Source organism: Lissotriton helveticus, chromosome 6, assembly GCF_964261635.1.
Source record: "Lissotriton helveticus chromosome 6, aLisHel1.1, whole genome shotgun sequence".
NCBI classification, from domain to species: Eukaryota; Metazoa; Chordata; class Amphibia; order Caudata; family Salamandridae; genus Lissotriton; species Lissotriton helveticus.
Genome location: NC_136067.1, coordinates 1,405,999,821 through 1,406,020,748, shown reverse-complemented (window position 1 = coordinate 1,406,020,748; position 20,928 = coordinate 1,405,999,821). Strand labels below are relative to the sequence as shown.

The window sequence follows — 20,928 nt, the reverse complement described above, 5'->3', positions numbered from 1 at the left end:
CTAAAGGTTAGGGTTCCTCGCAGAGAACTTATTTGAACACTGAATAAAAGCAAGTACTACACTGGAAAGACATGGGAAGCACTGCCTAAACACCCTCCGTGTCCTCCGCAAGACCTTCAAATGGATCCCCCTGAATCAAGGAAGACAGTCACCCACGCACTATTCACCAGCAGACTGGACTACAGAAACGCACTCTATGCCGGCATCAACAAGTCCCTACTCCGCAAACTCCAGACAATACAGAACACTGCAGCTAGACTCGTACTCGGCATCCCCCGGCACGAACACATCAGCCAGCACCTACGAAGACTCCACTGGCTCCCCATGGAGAAAAGAATCAACTTCAAGATCCTCATCTCACGCCTACAAATGCCTCCACAACAACAGACCTAAATACCTCAACGACAGAATCAACTACCACATACCCAAAAGAAATTTCCGATCCTCCAACCTCGCACTGGCCGAAACCCCGTACATCCACAGAACCAGAGCAGGCGGAAGGTCTTTCTCTCACATCGCAGCCAAGACCTGAAACGAGCTACCAGCAGACATCAGATGTGCCCCCTCCCTGAACACCTTCAGGAAAACCCTCAAGACCTGGCTATTCGACTAACAGATCTGCGGACCTTCCCCAAACCTCCCCCCCCTCAGCGCCTTGAGACCCTCATGGGTGAGTAGCGCACTTAAAATTCTACTGATTGATTGATTGATTGACTGCATAGCAATGGCAGCAGAAGGACCTGCCCAAGTGGTCGTCTATGGTAAAATAATACATCAGGAATCAGTGATGAGTTCAGCTAGAGATTAACAAGGTTCGTTTTTAGATGTTTTCTGACCATAAGCAGTGAGAGTAGGCATAGGGCCTGATGTACAAAACATATTTGCACTCATAACCTATGAATCGCAAAAACATAGGCTTTGCTCCTCTATTATGTGAATCACATAGGCTCACTGCAGTGTTAAACTGTGATGAAAAAATATTCACAAAACTCCTGGTGACAGGATTACAACATGTACTGCTGTAGCTAGTGTTGCAGTATCAAGCAGAATGTATACAGAACAGGACTACATAGTAGTAGAGCTAAAGTGAACACCTATGGCCATTCTTTTTCCTGATACCAAGAAGATATTTGATTATACAGAATTGGTACACCTACTCAAGAAAAAATAGAACCTAGGCTCATGCATCAAAGGATACAGAGAAGTAACTTTTGTCTGCCCCAAAGCCAGGATCAAGAATAATGGAGCGCTAACAATCCCTGTCAGGTACCATGGGACACAAGGCAGGGTAGTCCATCTTCACTGATGCCAAACGCCTTATCACTAATACTTCTGGTACAAAAAAATGTATCCTTGGACTAGTCACTCAATCAGGTACCATAAACTCAAAGTTTGCAGCAAATATTTAAACCAAAAACCTCACTCCAGTCATTATGTCCCTTGAGGGGTTCTCCAAGATCTCTGGTTTCAAATCGAACTACTCAAAGTACAGAGGCGTATGATTGAACCCTAATGGCCTCGCCTACTCTGTTTTGTGCAAAGCTCAAGGCCTAGAATGGTATGATGGTCAAATCCTATATCTTTGAGTCTTCAAACCACAGCAAAGAGGTCTATTTATGCAACTTCTCTGGGATGTTAGATACTCTATTTAAAGATCCTTATAAGTGGAGGGGGAGTGAAAGCTCCTGATTTGGATGAATAGCTTGGTAAAGATTACCTTCACTTCCAGATTCCTATATGTAAGCACAGTCTCTTCGTATGTTGTTCCCTTAAACAGTTTTAAAGCCTTTAGGTTCAAGTCACAGTCTTTCTCATTGAACAATAAAAAACACATTTGGTAAATCAGTCATTTTAATAGAAATGGGTGATAGAGACCTTGTTTTTTTAAATATCGAAACTACTGCGGAGTGGCACAATTAAAACCAGCCCTAGGGTGACCTACCATTGGTATGACTGAACCTTGGGTGAAAGTGGAACAGGAATAATTCTTAATCCTTCTAGGATACTCACTTTGGTTACCCCACAAGAGCAGATGAACAATGGGCACCTTCTTGCGACCAGTACTGTTAGACCATTGTAATTTGGTGACCGGCAGATGGGGTGTCACATCCTTCCCCGTGACATTCTAAGACCCAAACCTTTTGTCTACCTAGTACGACAGAAAGTTGCTCCTCCTTTTTGGAAGCAAGGACATTCCCTGGCGCTTAAGGATCGATAAGGTAATGGCAGAATATACAAATATGCTTTATGCATCATTATGTAACTTGGTGACAAGTGACGGATATCACTTAAATCAGTTGTTACATTAGGCCATTTCCTTAGAGATAAGAGAAAAAGACTGCAGAGACTTGACTCTGATGGAGAGGACTGATGATTGCCAAGTGTGAGTCTGCGTAACAGAAGCTCCCAAAACTTTCAAGGACTGGTCGGCAGAAATAGGTACTTAATACATTTTGGAAAAAATAAATTTCAATGAGTTTGGGTGTATTTTGTTTTAGCAAAGTTAGGGGTTGGTTTTTAGCTGATGGAATAGTAGATCTAGATGAATTGTTGAAGTGACATTGGTTATATATTTGAAAGTTTTTGATACTACTATTTTTTCTTGAATTTGTTTTGTACTACTGATTCATTTGCTAATTTTTGGAGTAGAAAATAAAACCAGTAGAGGAATTGAAACCTATAACATATGCTGCATGTCCTTCTGGAACTTCTATTTGCATTTTGGTTCACAATATGTGTATATGCCCATGGCAGTTCAACTTCCTATGCTATCATTTTCTCTTTCTATTTCAAACTTGATTTTTTATTTATTTTCTGACATAGGCTGAAATCACCAAAACGTTGACAAGGGGTTCACATTTAGTTCTAGCCTCACTGCTGACAATTTATAAACACAATTCCTCAGCGATCAATTATGCTGTGTGACCTGAACAATCACCAAATTTGTTTTATGAGAATTTAACATTACAACAATATTTGTAGGAAAAATGTATTCTTGCACTGTCGCACTGTGTAAAAACAAAGATTATGATGTAGGTAATGGTGATGATGCACTTAACAGATGTTGTTAATCAACCCTACTCTTGTACTAATAATAGTTTTCACAGTCAATTCTCATGCTTACCAAAGTTGCTTACCATTGGTGAGTGCGTAGTCCTCCGACGTCCTACTGTATCTGGGGCCAATATAAAAAGCTTAGGTCTCTCGCCGCCTCTACTGCTTGTGATCTTGTAGGGCTGTGGACTGATGGGGCTGCAAGATGCTGAACGAGGACAAATGGGCATAACTATGGGATTTACAATAATCAATGTAGGAGAAGAGGACAGTGAAATGACAACAGCCGGCAGCAATGAAATGATAAAAAGGAAAAAAGAAAGGAGAAGTTAATTCCGAAAGAGAACAGCTTGGCCCAGAACCATCACTTTCACATCTTGGTCGAAACAGGGCTTATCGACAAGATGTTTGTTTAAAATTCTACTTTAATTTTTATTCTTTCAATTTCCTTAAACTGAGATGTGAATTTATAGTTCACAATAATGGAAATTAGTCCAACCTGGTTAAATTTTATCCCAGCAATGGCTTTGGTAAAGCATTAAGAATCACATGTATGAACAGAACGGATTTGAACATCAAAACGCTATCCGTAGTTGTTTAAATTACAAAAGAAGCATATAGACAAAAAGAGAAAGAATAAAAAGAAAAAAGTATCAAGGAGAGGAAAAAAATCAGGACAGGGAGCAAAGCTCACAGAACATCACGAGATTTATCACAGCATTAGTTAAGTACACACAGTTACACTTTACACATAAAACACTCTTTGAAGTAAAGTTAAGTAAAAAGAAGCAACCTAGATAATATACTTCACTGAAATTGACGACAGTTCACTTTCTAGTTTAACAAGAGAGCAACTTTGGGATATTAGAAAAGCTTTTGGGTTGTATACAGAGCTTAATTTAAGCCAGCAGTTACAGGTGGGGCACACTGCTTTTAATTTTTTGGGGCCAGAGCTTATTTTTCGGTTCAGAGGAAAAGAGATGAAAATACAAACGGGGGAAAATGGGAAGAGAGAGACGGAAAAACAGCGACAAAGGAACACAGCAGGGATGATACAATCTGTAAGAGTGTGTTAAAGGGACAGTGAGTGCCTGGTGGTGGATGATAGAGGTATGAGGCAGAATCATAATTAAACAACTTAGGTATTTGGCACCTCTGACATTCTGAAAACCCAGCCCTGGGATTCCAAGAAAAACCTTGGGCCCCGGCATTTGTTCTATAGCAAGTTATGTCATTTTAGAGTAGTCTCTTTCGCCACGGCCCACTGAATAATTAAAACACTCTTCAAATGAGCTAGGCAAAACCTGAGCATTCTAAACGTCACCAAAGTCCAACTCTCTAGATACCTTGCTTGCAACATCTTCAAGAACTTCAGACTTCTACAGGCACAATGACATTTTTTAACAGAGCAAATCCTGTATTCATAACCACATAAACTCTTTTCTAGTCTTTTTATTGCTAACAGTATAGAGCAGTGGTACACTTCATATTTAAAAAAAAAAACATTTCCCTGCATCAAAATAAAATGTACGATACAAAATAATTAATAGACAAGGTATCTTACACTATTATTTTGCAATCTAGGGGTTCAGGAAATATTTGCAAACTACTCTGCTTTCCGGTTGAAGTTTGTGTTATCACCAGAACTCTTCGAAGGAAATACAGGACTAGATTACATTTTTCCAATATATCACTCATGTATAAATTAGCCAAATGGTTTTTGAACAATCATGTTTGAGTGTTACTGGTATGAATCCTTTTACGGCACCAGATCAGAGCACTGTCCTTTTCTGGTGTACCCTACACAATACCAGGCACCTCCATGGTTACTTTTTAAGGGGAATAACACTATGAAGGTTCACGGCAGCAGCATGCCTCCTTCTGGCTTTACAATACATTACAAACTATTTTTAGGTCGAGCCTAGAAGCAGTGCAGATGCGCTGTTCTAGGAAATCAGCCTCTTGGAATCACTTCAGGTTTTGTAGAAGCTTGTGCGTCTGGTGCTTACATGCTATTGGCCTATGTGTCTGGCTTTAGCACACAATTGGCCAAAGGCATGTGGATGTCCCAACTTCTCGGGAAATGTTTACTCCCAGAGTGGTTTGCTCTCGGGAGCCAGCAGCAGCGCGTAGGGGCCATCTGTTTTGTGTCAGGTTTCCTTGCCGCTTTAATTAGAAGGCGCGTGTAATTTCTTGAAGGGCTCACGCATTCCATAGCTGAGTAACTCCTTCTCGCCACAGGAAAGCCTTCGTCCAGACATCCGCCCGCCTTTCAGTGCCAGATTTGCTTACACTTTTACCTATTTACATCGAGTCTACTTAATGTACATTGTATTATCAGGATTATACCATCTTTGATTCAGACAGACAAGTCCGCGCGTCTTTGATTTCCACCATGATTTCCAGTTGCCTTCGGTGCTTGTGTGTTTCCTAATTGAGTAATTGTTTGTAGTACATGTATCTAAGAAGCAGTCAACTTATTAACATGTTTATCGTCGCATCAGACGCAGGAGATGGTTGTAATTATAATAGCATTATGGGATTGCAGACCCTGAGAGTGATGCGTGTTCTTGGAGAGCAAGCCACACAAAGGAAATGTATTGTTAGAAAGTTCTACCACAGCACGCTGGCAGGCGGTGCGTAGTGTTCATTCACGCAATGAGCTTATCACTCCTACGAGAATGTTTTCCAAGTGCTGTCAAACGTGTGGAATCTGGACGGAAGTGCATCGCGTCATGATGATTTCCACTGAACTTTGCCCTTCCTCCTCTTTTCCTAATTCACACGCTTTCTGTGACTCAAGTTACTAGGAAAAATACTGATGTAGACATCAGGTTCCAATGAGAAGACCACACTTTCATGTAACTACACCCCCCTGTCGACCAGGTCCCAATATAACATTAAAGCTTCAGAGCAAAGTTTATATGTGTACTCTGATCATGCATTACGTCATTCCATGGATTACGACACCGCTGCCCGAGAGGCTGTGCCCACTGTTGCTTGTCACGAGTGAGCATAGCAGAGGTGCATGCGCAGTACTCATGAACAGCGCGTGGCCCCTCTTGCAATATATTGAAGAGAGAGGAAGGTACGCAGATGCAGTGATTAGCAATCATGTTTTCTTTCTTGGGTTTTAGTGTTTTGCCAGGTGAAGAGGCCGTGTTACTTTAAGCTCGAAGCCCAACAGGTAAACGCTGTTCGTGTTTAAAGGTGGCAGCTTGCGAAATCATCAGTATATTACTTTTCATGTATGCGCTAAGGTCCCAAAGGTGAGATCTATTGGCTATTCCAATGTGTTATTTGTCCTTTTTCTTCCTTTTCTGTGTTCTTTTACAGGTAATTCCTCTTAGAAAACAGCGGCAAGTATTAGACTTGTCCCTAAAACATCCTGCAGTGTTACACATGTAAGTTGCATGCCATCTATGCACTCACGTCTTTGGTGGAAGTGACTTCTTCGCATCCACCCTGACGAAAGCCCAGGACCATCACTAGGCCAATAGAAAGGGCTGAAACATGTTGCTGTCTAGTTTAGGGTCATAGGACCATTACATACTCTTACCCTACTTTAGCATTTTCTTAACCTTACCTCCCACTACACTAATAAAGGATACTTTAGGATCTTTAAATGTTACGCCCTTTACACAAAATCTTTATAAGTGCTCCGTGAAAGATGGTTGAGCCCACCTTTAGGAGTTAGGGTGAGCCAGATGATTAAGCATGTCACTATTAGCGAGTGAGGGCTATATTGAGAAAAGTGTCTCTTTCCCTTCCCACCCATAACAGGTGTGACAAAAGACTGGCGTAAAACTCTTTATACAGTGTCATCTTAAAAAAGAACACCCTCCCTCCTCTATATCTCTCCCCCTTGTTTTTTTCTCTAGAAAGAACCACTTTGGTTCCAGAAGGGATACTTATTTGTTTTTGGGGATAAATTATAGGGAGGACGTATTCCTTTCTAAATAATTGGTGAGGACCTCTCTGCCCTTGTGAAACAGAGGGTAAATTAGCCATAAAACATATGGACTACTTTTCCAATTGCAAGTTATGGATACAATGACTTAAGGACGGCGACAAAATGCATTTTGCTAACCAAAGGCAATCGGAACTGCCACACAACTGATGTAGTCAAGAGAAAAAAGTGAGAGAGGTTGAAATCATGCTCACAATCATTTGCTTACATACGTTCAGAACATTTTCATCTTCTAATGCCATCAAAAAGACTTGTAAAAAAAACATAATAAGTGGCACAATGGCTTAGAACATGATGGCCAGAGGCTAAAAGCAAAAGAGGAGCACAAAAAGGTGTTTTCTGAAATAACTTAGATAGTCATGAAAAACAAACTCCTCAAATACACAACATTTGTTGTGTAGAATATTGAATCGCGCTAGGCCACTGAATAATTGTCTCGGACCACTTAGGAATTCTGAACAGAAGGGCACTGCGAGCGAGCACTGAAAGTGGGATACTATTTTAATTTCCTTAAGATATATAGGAGCGCATATTCTACCCAATGAGCAGAGGAACATTTACATTTTCCCCAGCTGTGATGGTCAGAAACTCTGTATTTTATGAAAGACACGGAAGCTAATTTTTTTTGCAATCTCCTTTAGTTGCGCAACTCACAGCAGCCCCTTTAAAGAATACAGAACTTTGACAAAATTGCAATTCCAACAAAATGCCAGAAACCCCAGCCACCTTCCTTCTTTATAGCAAACTGCCAACATAATACAATACAAAAATGTTTATGGATCTTCACTATAATTTTTCCAAAAAGTCCAAATAAACACTTCAGTAAATCGAACAAACTTAGATGCATTTCTCTGAATTTTCTTCCATCGGACTCTATTATCGCGCACGAGCTAGAAGACAAAACTAACAACCATTAACTGGGTTGGGTACAAGGGAGGGATAATATTAGCCGCCGTGTCTTTAATAAAGTCCAGACTTTCTGACCATCAAAGTTGGGAAATATCTACTTTTTATGGCAAGACCGGAGGCTAACATGATTGCAAGTTTAAAGCTTCTCTAATAAACAAGAAGCTGCATTCACAACAGGATTAAATACAATTTTCGAAATGATATAATTAGAACAATCTGCACACCTCAAAATGTCTTGCAACCCCCCCCCCCCCCCCCCCCCCCGGGATAACAGCTTTTGAAGCGGAAGTACCCCTCACAGAATGTGCACCAAAAAAGCTTCCGTCAATACCTGCATTCTTCATTATCTCTTTCACCCAATAAGCAAGAGTAGGGGCTGAAACAGCCTTAGGTAGTTGTCTAAATGATATTAACAACTGTTTCTGCAAAAGGGCTTGAAGTCCAGAAGTCCTCCTATCATACTCTTTCATACAACGCACCACACAATATCTCATGTTCATCAAAATATGGATAGACTATAGTTTCAGAACTAGACTTTGTCCTTTTGCTCAAGTAAAAACAAACCCCTTCTGAATTAAAAATCCTTCCACAAACATCTAATGATCTAGCATCTAAAACTCTTCTAAATGAAAATAAACTTAACAAAATAGTCAACTTTTGAATCAAAATCTTCAAATCTAAAACAGCTCTGTTTCCCAAATCCTCAAAATAGCTGAGCACCTTGACACATCCCAAACAGAAGCTAGAAACTGTAGGTTTAGAAACTCTCACACTTCTCATTAAATGCCTCACCAGAGCATCCTGTCCCACAGATACACCATTTACCAATGCATGACCTGCAGCAATTGCAGACCTATGCACATTAATAGTCCTATAAGCCAAACCTAAACTGATTAAACAGGTTAAATAATTAACCACTTAAACTATACCCACTGAAACAGGATCAAACTCCCTCTCCACATACTAGCAAAGCCATTTCTCCATGCCAATCCATACATCGTCTTGGTACCCGGTACCCAGGACTCCCTAATAAGAATAGAAGCCTCCTACAAAAGTCCAGGCACTTCCCAGATACACCTGAAATTCTCCATGCCACCAGTCTCAGCTGTTCTGATAACATCATCTTGTGCAATTCTCCCATATTATTTGGAAATCTACAGACATCTCCAGGAGAATCGGGTACCAAACCTGGGATTTCTCCATATGCGCACTATCAAAGTTACACATGTAATCATTGTGAATGGAGGGAATGCATAGGGGCTGAGTCCCCTCCAATCCTGCTTAAAAGAATCTATTCCTGCCGTCCCTGGATCCGGACGCCAGCTGGAAAATGTCTCCAACTGAGTAATCTGTTTGCAAACAGATCCACCTGACAAGGACCGCATACTTCCATCAACCTTATGGAAATCACTGGAATCCCTTGATTTCCTGTAATACCAATCCGCCTCTACAGTCTTAAGCCCTGGAATATGTTCCATCTTTACTAAAACATTCTGTTTTAAGCAGTAATTCCAAAACATCTTTGCCAGATCCGCCAGATCTTTCGAATGCAGAGGCATAAACTTATTCACATACCTCACAGCTGAGATATTGTCCATCCCCAGAAGAAGTAACACTGGGTCCTGTGCCTGGTAAAACTCCTTATTGCAAAGGAACTAAGCATGGGCGTAAAATCCGCTCCGCTCGCGGATTTTTCGGATTTTCGGCAAATTCGCAATCCGCGAACGCTCGCGAATTTGTCGAAAATCCGTGAATCCGCTCGCGGCGGATTTTTTGCTTGGTTGCGGCGCGCGGCGTGGTGCACGGCGTTCACTTTCCGTCATTTTAGCGTTTGCCGAGTTGTTTTTCTTTGCGAGTGACGCGCCATTTTAGATCTTGCTGCGTGTTCCCGCGGGAGTTTGTCGCCCGCGAATACGTACTCGCGGCTTGCCACCTTGCACAGCACACCTCGCGAGAGTTCGCGATTGCGAACACGTAGTTGCGGCGGAAAGGAACAATCTCGTACTTGCGAAATAGAGATTTTGCAATTTCGCACAAGAAAATCACCAGCAAACAGGATAAACCTTCAGAAAATTATGATTTTTATCAGAATCACTCCTCAGGTTGACATTTGCATGGCCTTTTTTTTTGCAAGGAGTCCATTTTGGGGGGGGGAGGAAGGAAGTGCCCCACAGTCTCCAACTTCCTGTTCCTGTCCAGCAGGCTCCTCCCAGTGCTTTGTCCATCTCCTGGTCACTTTCATTTGGATCTGGAGCTGGAAGGATTACTTTTTGTGGGTGCTGCTGGATATTTGGATTTGAGGCCTTTTTGACTGTCTTTGGATCACTTTTGGATTAGAAATCAACTTTCACAAGTAAGTTTGTTTGGGGCATTACAGTTGCTGCGAGTACAATTTTGGAACTTTTTCAGAAAATTAAATAAATTATATTGTGGGTAGCCACAGTATCCAGTAGGACCAGGGTTGGTTATGGGTGCATGATACAACTGTTTTGTTGAATTTAAACACCATTGAGGCCATGGATGGGCTGGGATTGTGCAGATTTTATTGTTTTTTGTCGTTTTTTTGGGCCTGCTGGTGTGGCCCTTTGCCCAGGGGTGGTGAGTGTTGCATGGGCCTAGTCTTTCTGTGGGGTGTCTTCTTGAATTTAAACACCATTGAGGCCATGGATGGGCTGGGATTGTGCAGATTTTATTGTTTTTTGTCGTTTTTGGGGGGCTGCTGGTGTGGCCTTTTCCTTGCCCAGGGGTGGTGCTGGTGCATGGACTGAGTGTGCCTGTGGTGTGGTCTCACTCTCTTTGATGTAAACATCATGGATGGCATTGGATTGTGGTGATTTCTGGCTGTTTTTCTGTTTTTTGGGGGTGTACTGTTGATGTGGACTGGCCATGTGGGTGGTGGTGGTGGCCATCTTGAGTGCTGGCTGGTACAGGCAACATGTGCTTGGGGTGTAAGGGGGCCATTTTGAGGAGAGGCAGTGTCTGAGGCCTGCACTTATTTTGCCTACTTTTCATCCCTTATGCCCAGGGGTAGTGAGTGTTGCATGGGCCTAGTGTTTCTGAGGGGTGTCTTCTTGAATTTAAACACCATTGAGGCCATGGATGGGCTGGGATTGTGCAGATTTTATTGTTTTTTGTCGTTTTTTTGGGCCTGCTGGTGTGGCCCTTTGCCCAGGGGTGGTGAGTGTTGCATGGGCCTAGTCTTTCTGTGGGGTGTCTTCTTGAATTTAAACACCATTGAGGCCATGGATGGGCTGGGATTGTGCAGATTTTATTGTTTTTTGTCGTTTTTGGGGGGCTGCTGGTGTGGCCTTTTCCTTGCCCAGGGGTGGTGCTGGTGCATGGACTGAGTGTGCCTGTGGTGTGGTCTCACTCTCTTTGATGTAAACATCATGGATGGCATTGGATTGTGGTGATTTCTGGCTGTTTTTCTGTTTTTTGGGGGTGTACTGTTGATGTGGACTGGCCATGTGGGTGGTGGTGGTGGCCATCTTGAGTGCTGGCTGGTACAGGCAACATGTGCTTGGGGTGTAAGGGGGCCATTTTGAGGAGAGGCAGTGTCTGAGGCCTGCACTTATTTTGCCTACTTTTCATCCCTTATGCCCAGGGGTAGTGAGTGTTGCATACTTGCATGTCCCTAGTCTTTCTGTGGGGTGTCTTCAATGTAAACATCATGGATGGCATGGGATTGTGCTCATTTTTCTGTGTTTTGTCGATTTTTTGGGGTGTATAACTGAACTGATGTTCCTCTGTCTTCCATTGCTTTTAGGTGCACAAGAAGACTCAATAGAACCACCAGTGCCAGGAAGAAGTCCTGCAGCGGTGTGTGCAGCATAACGTCACGCGACGTCACGTCTGGACACAGAACCCTCTGCAACTCGTGCAACTGCTGCCTGCTGACCTGCTCTGAAGAAGATGGCCCCAAAAAAAGTAACCCGTAGCTCCTCTAGCAAGAAAGGTGCCAGTAAGGAGCAGAAGAAGCAAGTTACCAAGGACACTGGTGTGCCGCCCGCCCCTTTTTTTGGGAGTAAAAAAAAAAAGTATGCCTGCAGCAGCTGCAGCGGGATCTGCTGGGGACCAAGCTGGCAGCAGCACCCCCGCTCCATTGGGCTCAGTGCCACCACCACCACCACGCCAACTTAAGTCCAAGCCCTTGAGTGGTGCAGAGGCAGCCAGTATACTTCTTCAATCACCATCGACCAGTGATGTTGGCTCATCGCAAGAAAGCAGCAGCAATGTCCCTCAATCAACACAGGTTGTTGTAGCTCATCTGACGAGTGTTGAACAACCACAGCCGCAACAACAATCACATGTGCAAGTACAAGCCCAAGTACATGTGGAAGGAGAGGCAGCGCAAGGAGATGCGCAAGCAGAGGTGCATGGAGGGTCACAACAAGTGCCCACAATAGTTGTTCCTCCCGAAGTAGGGGCACATCAGGAAATCGACAATCAAGGCGAGGTATCATTTGAGGAAGCCACTCCTCCTGATGATCCTTCATTGTCTTCCACACCCCTAGCAAGGAAGAGATCAAGGGTGGTGTCTACATCCTCTTCAAGCACACCTCCTTCTGATGATACGGATCAAACTTTGGAACAAACAAAGGTAGTTAAGCGTAAAAGGAAGCTCGTCCAAAGTCTCAGAGTTATGGAGTGTGATGAGTCTCAACAAGAAGTGGCGGATACTGCTGCTGATGAAGACTCTGCCAACGACGACCCAGTCATCATAAAGGTCACTGCAGCCCCAGCGGGCATGCAGCAAACAGACATTTTGACCCTAGCCCGAAGAGCTGCTTAGCGTGATGATGATGTTGTCGATGAGGAGGCAGTGGAAACACCACAATCATTGGAGTTAAGTAGTACACCAACTCGTCCCGCTTCCATATTTCTTTCTGGCAAGAAGAGACCTCCGTCAACCTCGACCTTAATTAGTGGCGGTGAAAGTGCAAAACGCACAAAAGTTGGGCAATCCACATCCTCCACTTCATCTGGCATTAGCTTCATGACCACCACCACCAGTATCGCCGCCTCCTCCATGTCCCACAGACACTTCAAGTCCCCAGTTTGGGACTTCTTTACTGTTTGTCCAAAAAATCCAAAGTTTGCCATTTGTACCATTTGTAAGCAAGCAGTTAGTCGTGGTAAGCCAGGTACCAACTATGGTACCGGAGGCCAGAGAGGTCATCTTAGGAGACAGCACACTGTCAAATGGTTTGCGCACCTAGATGCGATCAAGAAAGGCCAAATTCAAGGAAACGTTGATGTTTCATCTGATGATGACGAGCAGGAAGAAGACGTGTCAAACACTTCCCTTACACCCAGTACCCCTGTCAGCAGCACACCCAATGTGAGGCACACTAAGAGTGTTGGAGCGAGTGAGACACCAACGCACAAAAGTTCACCAGCGAGCAAAATTGGGTCAACGAAGTCATTATCAGCCCGTAAATGCTTGGTCCAGGGCAACATTAGAACAATGCTTACTTCAGACGTGCCATATGAACGCAACCACCCACTGACGCGTCTGTATAACACTAAGCTGGCTAAAATGCTAGCTGTGGACCTTCTACCTTTTTCTTTTGTAGAAGCGGTAGGTTTTCTTGAATTAGTGGCAACGCTCTGCCCTAAATGGAAAGTTCCGAGCCGGTTCTATTTTGCCAGAGTTGCGGTTCCAGCACTACATGAAGATGTGCTGCAGGCGATTGGGGCAGCTTTGCAGAAGAGTGCTGTTCACACAATACATCTGACAACAGACATGTGGACCAGTGGCCCAGGCCATGATTACATGTGCATCACTGCACACTGGGTCTCTTTTTCAGGTGTTAAAGCAAAGCTAAACGCAGGTGTTGACCCGGACAAAGTTTTCAAAGCTGCTCGGAAACATGCAACACTAGCCATGTTTGGCTTGGAGAAAAGTCACACAGCAGAAAACCTTTTGCAAGAGTTTAACAAAAAGGTCTTGACAATGCTATCCCCCCTAAAACGCAAGATTGGTTATGTTTCCACGGATAATGGCTCCAATGTAGTTAAGGCCATGTCGGAGGGTGGCTATTTCAGAGTGCCATGTTTGGCGCACTGTATCAACCTGGTAGTTCAAAAATTCTTGAGTGATAGAGACAGTGCAGCGTTCGCGGTAATGGCCACCTGCCGCAAAATGTCCAACCATTTCAGCCATTCTTTTAAGGCCCGGAAGCATCTGCGGAGACTGCTACTTCAACGTAGAATGCCAGTGAAAGCACTCATCCAGGAGGTGGCAACACGTTGGAACTCAACCTTCTACATGCTTGAGCGTCTGTATGAGCAGTATACGGTACTCGATCACTATTTCTTCACAGAGGGTAAATCTCAGAAGGAGGACCTGCGGATGACTGCGGCGCAATGGGACATAGTTAAAAGCCTGACAGACATGCTTCGTCCTTTTGAGTTCTTCACGCGTGCAGTCAGCCAGGAGGACTGTAATTTGGGAAAAGCTATCCCATTGTTGTGCATGCTGGAGCACCAACTGATGGCGGTGTCTTCTGAGTTTGAAAAAGAAGATGAAGAAAAAAAAAACCATTTCATTTTGTCAGAGAAATTATTAGAGCGCCTACGTGGTGATGAACGTCTTCAAAAGATCAAGTCCGATCAGCATTACATTTGTGCTACTATTCTGGATCCACGCTACAAAAAGGCGCTGGCAGACGAAGCATTCTTTCCTTTTGATGATGCAGATGTTCAAAAGTACAAACATTGGTTAGCCTGGTCAGCCAATAGGTTTGAAAAAGAACGGCAGGTTATTGAAGGAGAAGCCAGTACATCAGCATCAGCATCAGCAGGCCATCCCCAGTCACAAGAATCCACTTCTGCACCTGTGGCTGGGGCACAAGTGACCTCTCAGCCGTTAAAGACACCGGCAACTGGATCATCTGCACCACACACAATGACAACACTAACAGTGGCTGCGGAGGAGGATTGGCTAAGTTTGATGGGGTATGGTTCTCGAAAAAATGTCACAGCCACAGCAAAAAGTAAGCAAAGTGGAGGAACCGTTGATGACCTTGAGTCGATGGTGCAGGACTATATGAATGACTCAACAGTGGTCTTTCTTAATGAGGAGCCATTGCAGTATTGGCATGGCAAAAAACAATTGTGGCCACAGCTCTACAACCTGGCTATAAACTATTTGTCTTGCCCACTCGCAAGTGTGTCTTCTGAACGTGTTTTCAGTGCTGCTGGTGGCATTGTAACTCCCAAACGGAGCCGCCTCTCGCCCAAAAATGTGGAGCGGCTGACAATGATCAAGATGAATCAGCACCTCATACCACCTGATTACAAAGTACGAGAAAGCACGCCGCATGAAGACGAGGAGGACGGCAACGTAGATGAGGGGATTTTTTCTCTGTTCGGTGGCACTGACCTCATCCAGCCTGAATTCGCAGAGTATGATGACGAAATCTTGTTCTTATTCCCTGACACCGAGCACTGAAAATGAGACAATCAATCAAGAACTTTCTTTTTCGTCCTTATTCCCTTTTATTCCTGTGTGCTTTGTGTCTCTCTTTCTTTGTTTTGCACAGTTAATTTAATTCAAACTTTAATCACCTAATCCCAAAAACAAGACCATCATCAGAACTGTCTTCACTTGTTTGCTTATTGCTTTGAAGGTGCCGCAGTCTACATTCCTCAGGTTCACAAGTTCCGAAGAACATGCTCCTCTATCCTCCTCCTCCAGACTGCGATTTCCCTCCAAGCAGAGTGCTGGATTACGCCCAATGAAGAAAGACTCAGCACTTGTGGGGGTGTTGTACTTCTTTGCGGGTGAGTTGACGGATTTGGGCCCATTGCTGTGAAGCTCTAATAATGGACAAAAGTGTTTTGGACCAAATATGAGGTGGAAATTTCTTGCCGTTTTTGCTGACTTGCTTGCCTTTGAGGTGCTCTTTGGCGGGGTTCCGGGGGTTTGTGGGTAATTTTTGGTGTCTGTCGAAGCACTGCTGCGACAGTCTAATCTTGATTGCATTTGCTTTTCAGGAAATCCGTGGTGGAAAACAGGAGTTATGATGATTGATGATGATGACCTAGCTGAACAGCGCCGCATTTGGACCGAAGGCCGAGAGATATTGTAAGTATGAGATTTAGCTTTTTCGCTGTTTGGGGGTGTTGTCGGTTGTTTTTTTGCGGGTGGGTTGGCGGGTCTTGCCTGGGGCATTCCTGGGAAGGTCTAATACCGGATAGAAGTGTTTTGGACAAAATCCATAAGGAACAGCCTTTTTTTTGCTATTTCTTCTGACATCTTGCTCAATGTAGCGTTTTGGGGGGCTTCCTGCTGTTCGTGGGTGGGTTGCGGCCGGGGTCTCTGTCGAAGCACTGCTGCGACAGTCTAATCTTGATTGCATTTGCTTTTCAGGAAATCCGTGGTGGAAAACAGGAGTTATGATGATTGATGATGATGATGACCTAGCTGAACAGCGCCGCATTTGGACCGAAGGCCGAGAGATATTGTAAGTATGAGATTTAGCTTTTTCGCTGTTTGGGGGTGTTGTCGGGTGGTTTTTTGCGGGTGGGTTGGCGCCGGCGGGTCTTGCCTGGGGCATTCCTGGGAAGGTCTAATACCGGATAGAAGTGTTTTGGACAAAATCCATAAGGAACAGCCTTTTTTTCAAGGTCAAATTTTGTTCTAAAACACAGTAGTACACCTACCTTGAGGGGAAAGATCCGCTATAATATTTTGGCCATACTTATTGATCCTTAAAAAGGTGACTCAGACAGAGCACGCAATTTCTAAAATATTGTACTGTCTATTAGGGAAATCAAAGTGTGACTTTTTGCACCACACAGCGTACATACCTTTTATTTATTTATCAGTGGTATTGTAATAGCACTTCCTGTTTTCCGTTCAATAATTACAGGCCGGGTTTCAGTCAACATCCGCCAGGCAGGCAGTGGACAGGGTGTCTTCTGTCAGTGGTCACCACATTGATGGACGAAGCGTCAGCTGGAATGGAGGAGTGCCGCCAATAAGAGGAATTGTTTGCTGCATGCTTATTACTTACCAAATTCAACAGGACAACTCCAACAACATACGCAATACAGATACAGTATCCATTGTTGTCTTTTATTCTATGAGTGTGACTGCATGTGCTTACCTTTAGTTTGTAACCAAAGATTGTCTGTATCTTCAATTATTGTTTGTCCATGCTCTGCTTTTTTTTTCTTCTCTCAACAAAACCTACCCAAAAAGAAACCCCCATTCCCATCCATTTTACAAACCCTAACCCTCTTCCCCCGGGCTGTGTTGTTTTGCTTGATGTCTGACTAAAATGACATCAATAATTCCACACACTTGCTGGGGAGGATAAGGTCATAGCAGCAACAGGCTGGTGAAGGAATACGAGGATATCTTCTAGACTTACTCAGCTTCAGTACTATATCTTCTAGTAGTAGTAGCCAATGTCAAATAAATTCAACGCAAGTACTAGTTATACTTGCAAGCAAATACTTTACCATTTGTTAGGCTACATTATGGCACTGTTCTAGTGTACTGTCACCTGCTATTTTCTCGATCGTACCGTAACCGTTGTAATGCTACAGTAAGGAGGACAAACAAGGTTTCGTTTTCTTTTTTTCCATAGGCATGCAACTGCCACTGTGTCACACCACTAGTACCACCGCAATGAGGAAATGTCACCCGCCCAGGATTGACAACGTTAATCCCCATTTCACCTGGAGCCAGCCCTGGGCCTAGCCCTAATTTCTAACACAAATTACAGGTAAGATAAGCGTTTGGTGGGAGGTAGTATAATGGAGTATTATTTCGGAGTAGACAAGAGATTGACGGTTGTACTACTAAAGTCCTACGACTGTTCAGGAAAACAAAGTTACTGTTACACCCCCGCCCCCCACCCACCAGACTGAAAAGCAGTAAAAAACAGGTATGGTCAGATAAAGTTGAAAAATATATTTATTTAGCCCTAACAAAATAATCTCCCTCACCCACCCTAACCCCAACGATTGTCTCTGAAACGTCCCAAAACGATCCCAACTCCCAAATCCCACCCCCCAAAAGTCTATAAAAAAAGGGCAAGGGACACTCCACTACTGGAGGGTGCTGGTGCTGGTGCATGATGCGGCATGGGCATCATACTCCTTGCGGAGGGTGGCAAGCTCGGAGCGGAGGCCCTTAACCAAGTTCTTATACCTCAGGACCTCCTGCTCCAGGTTGGACATGCGGACTCGTAGGCGGCGTTGGCGTTCCTTGCAGCTCCTGTGGGGGGCAGCTGGTATTTCGGTTGCTTGGCGGTGGCGGTCGTCTTTCTTAGCCCGGCTCGGTCCCGCTGGCTTAGTCACGGAGGAGGATGCAGTGGTCACAGTCGAGGATGTTGCCCCGCTCGACTGCGTGTCCTCCTCCTCCTCCAGGGCCACCAGCCGCCGATATTCGGCGACTGTGGCCTCCAGCCTCCGTTGCCGGGCCAATCTAGCCTGCTCCCTCCTTGTTGTTGATTTGGAAGGAGCAACTATATGAAGAAAGAAAGACATAGTCTGTAACCAATGCTCCTTATTAATAATAACACAAAGTGATTGAGCCGAAAGTTGGGTCACAGAGTACAAGTAGCAAATTGAAAGCACAGTACATAACTATTGAGGACAGTATCTATGTAACCTCCCACTTCTGCATCCTTGCTCTAACAGTAGTGGTAGTTTAATGAACTAATTCTACGACCACTATGGACTTCCATTACAGTCGACTATGACAGTACACCAGTCTTATTCTTCTTCTTCTCTCTTGTTTAGGGAAATGGGTACGTTATCTTATGCAAGCCGGCAGAATGACATGGATACAGCACAGTGAACTTGCACCCGAGAAAAAAAGTTGCACACCATGATGAGTGAGACAGACTTGCGTTACTGTACCGGTCCAGTACATGCAGGTGGTGAAGCTATTACTTTTCTATTACGGGTGGCACTGAGAATACTCTGTTACAAGGGCTACTGCTTAATTAATTTACCTTTCACCCTACAGTGCAAATGAGTACTAGAAAAGGAAAATGAAGAAGCTAACTAATTTGATTATCTATCACTTCACATGGGACGTATTTAATGACAGATGAGATGACTTTAGGTGCTTTGCTTAATATTGAGTGAACAGTGATACACCCACACATGAATGACGTACTACAAGTAAACTAAAGTTATTAAGAGAGGTACGGAGTGTCCACCGTAATAGCCAGATATATGCTGTGAATGCAAACGCAATACAAAGTACTGCTACTATTCATGATAGTATTGGACACATTTACAATTTCTTTTCCTTGCCTTCCCTGCACTGGAACGGACGTGCGGGTGCGGTGGTACATGCTCTTCAAGGTAACACTTACTTCACCTGGCGACCATCTACTCTCTCTAGATACACATGTGCTATCTAAGAGTCAGAGAATACCATGCTCCAGGCATCCATTCAGTCAAAGTATACGCACACATACAGTTTCTGTTTCACCCACCCAGGCTGCTGTCCTTCCACCCATCCTTGCTTCATCATTGACCCAGCCATGCACCATACCATATTCTTTCCTTCCCAGCCACCTCGGGGGCCAAGCAAACACATATCGTTCTTCTTTGCCAGCCATCATACAAGTTCGCGTCCCACTTACTTACACCCTTCTTTCGCTTTTCGTTCATCCCATCCATCACGTTCGTCTAAGAACTTATTGGGATTCTTCTCACCAAAAACTTCACAGCTAAGTCGAAGTACATTTCGAGGAGGCTACTACCTGGTTGATTTGTAATTGTAATACACCCGTGCAGAAAGCACACTATGCAGTCTTCAATCTCAATAAGTAAGGAATATATAGCTTACCTGTTTCCGCCACCACCGTTTGATCCCCCACAGGAACGTCCGCCAGCTCTTCTACCGCCGCCTCCTCCCCAGAGGCCTCCGAGTCCTGGTCCAACACAGCCACCTCCGCGCTGGCCCCGTCACCAGATGTTACACCTACAAAGTACATTTAAGAATGTTAGAATACACCACTCACTACTATATAATATTTGGTCTAGGAGAAATGTTAAAAAAACAGAATACAATGTAATAATTTGTGACTGTCTACTCCATAGTAAAAATGTCCCATTTTCCAGGGAAGGCTGTTGTCTTGCTGCACTTTTATGCACAACTGATGAATGCTTGCTTTTGATTTTTAACACGCACCACTTTTTCTCCTAACAGACAGAAGCTTGACTCCTGAGTCCTAAGAACACGACCAGGATCAAGTTCAAACCAGGTGAGAGTTCGGCTCGACCACAAGAAATGTGTCCAATTAATCGTCAGCACTAACCACTTTTCCGTTTACAGTTAAATAGTTTTATGACAAAGTAGATTTTAATAAATGTGTTTACTTTTAATAAAGCTTTTAAACTTAAATAGACTCTGTGGTTTTTGTTCCTCTAGACTAGAGTGGATGAGCTAAAGGTTTTGGAATTTTTGCAAGCATGAGTGCCTCTGACACTTCTTGACTGTGCTGTGACTCCGTACTACTCTCTTGTCCTGCGTACGATAATCTAGAGATCATTGGGGATCTATAATCGGTGACTTCGGGAGCTGAATGACTCTGCCACACTATCTAGTCAGTAAGGAGACAGTGCATAGAGGTATTGCTGAATATAATGGGAGTCCAATGGAATTGCCAAATGTCCAATCTTAGTTAGCTACACAGACAGACTAATAAGAATAGTCTAGTAATACCACAGGGAGTCATATTCGAGGCAGGATAAGAATTTATATCCAGTCTACAAGAAGATCAAAGACGATTTAGAAAAAATCGAATGAGGAACGCTAGGAAAAAATAGGTACTGTTTATTAAAATGTAAACTTACTGGGGCCAGCAAAGGAGCCCTCGCCTGCCCGATCCTGGCCTGCATCCTCAGCACCCTCCTCCTGTGTCCTCTTGCCCTTGGGGGGAGCTGATGTACAACATGAAAGAAAGAAAAACCAGAAAACATGGATGAGATTTTTCAACCAAATCAAACATTTCAAA

The 20,928-nt window shown here is 43.8% G+C and overlaps 1 protein-coding gene across 4 annotated transcripts in view; it reads right to left on the bottom strand.

Annotated features, from left to right (window-relative positions):
• The window catches only part of MAP7 (microtubule associated protein 7), a 1,007,524-nt gene that overhangs the window by 327,112 nt on the left and 659,484 nt on the right, over positions 1-20,928 (bottom strand). For 2 of the 4 annotated variants that reach the window (XM_078649192.1, XM_078649191.1), the window contains exon 10: positions 3,138-3,262. In XM_078649192.1, coding sequence (XP_078505318.1) covers positions 3,138-3,262 — 125 coding nt within the window. Of the gene's footprint in view, positions 1-3,137; positions 3,287-20,928 lie in introns of all 4 variants that reach the window. The other 2 variants (XM_078649193.1, XM_078649190.1) reach the window with 1 other exon arrangement.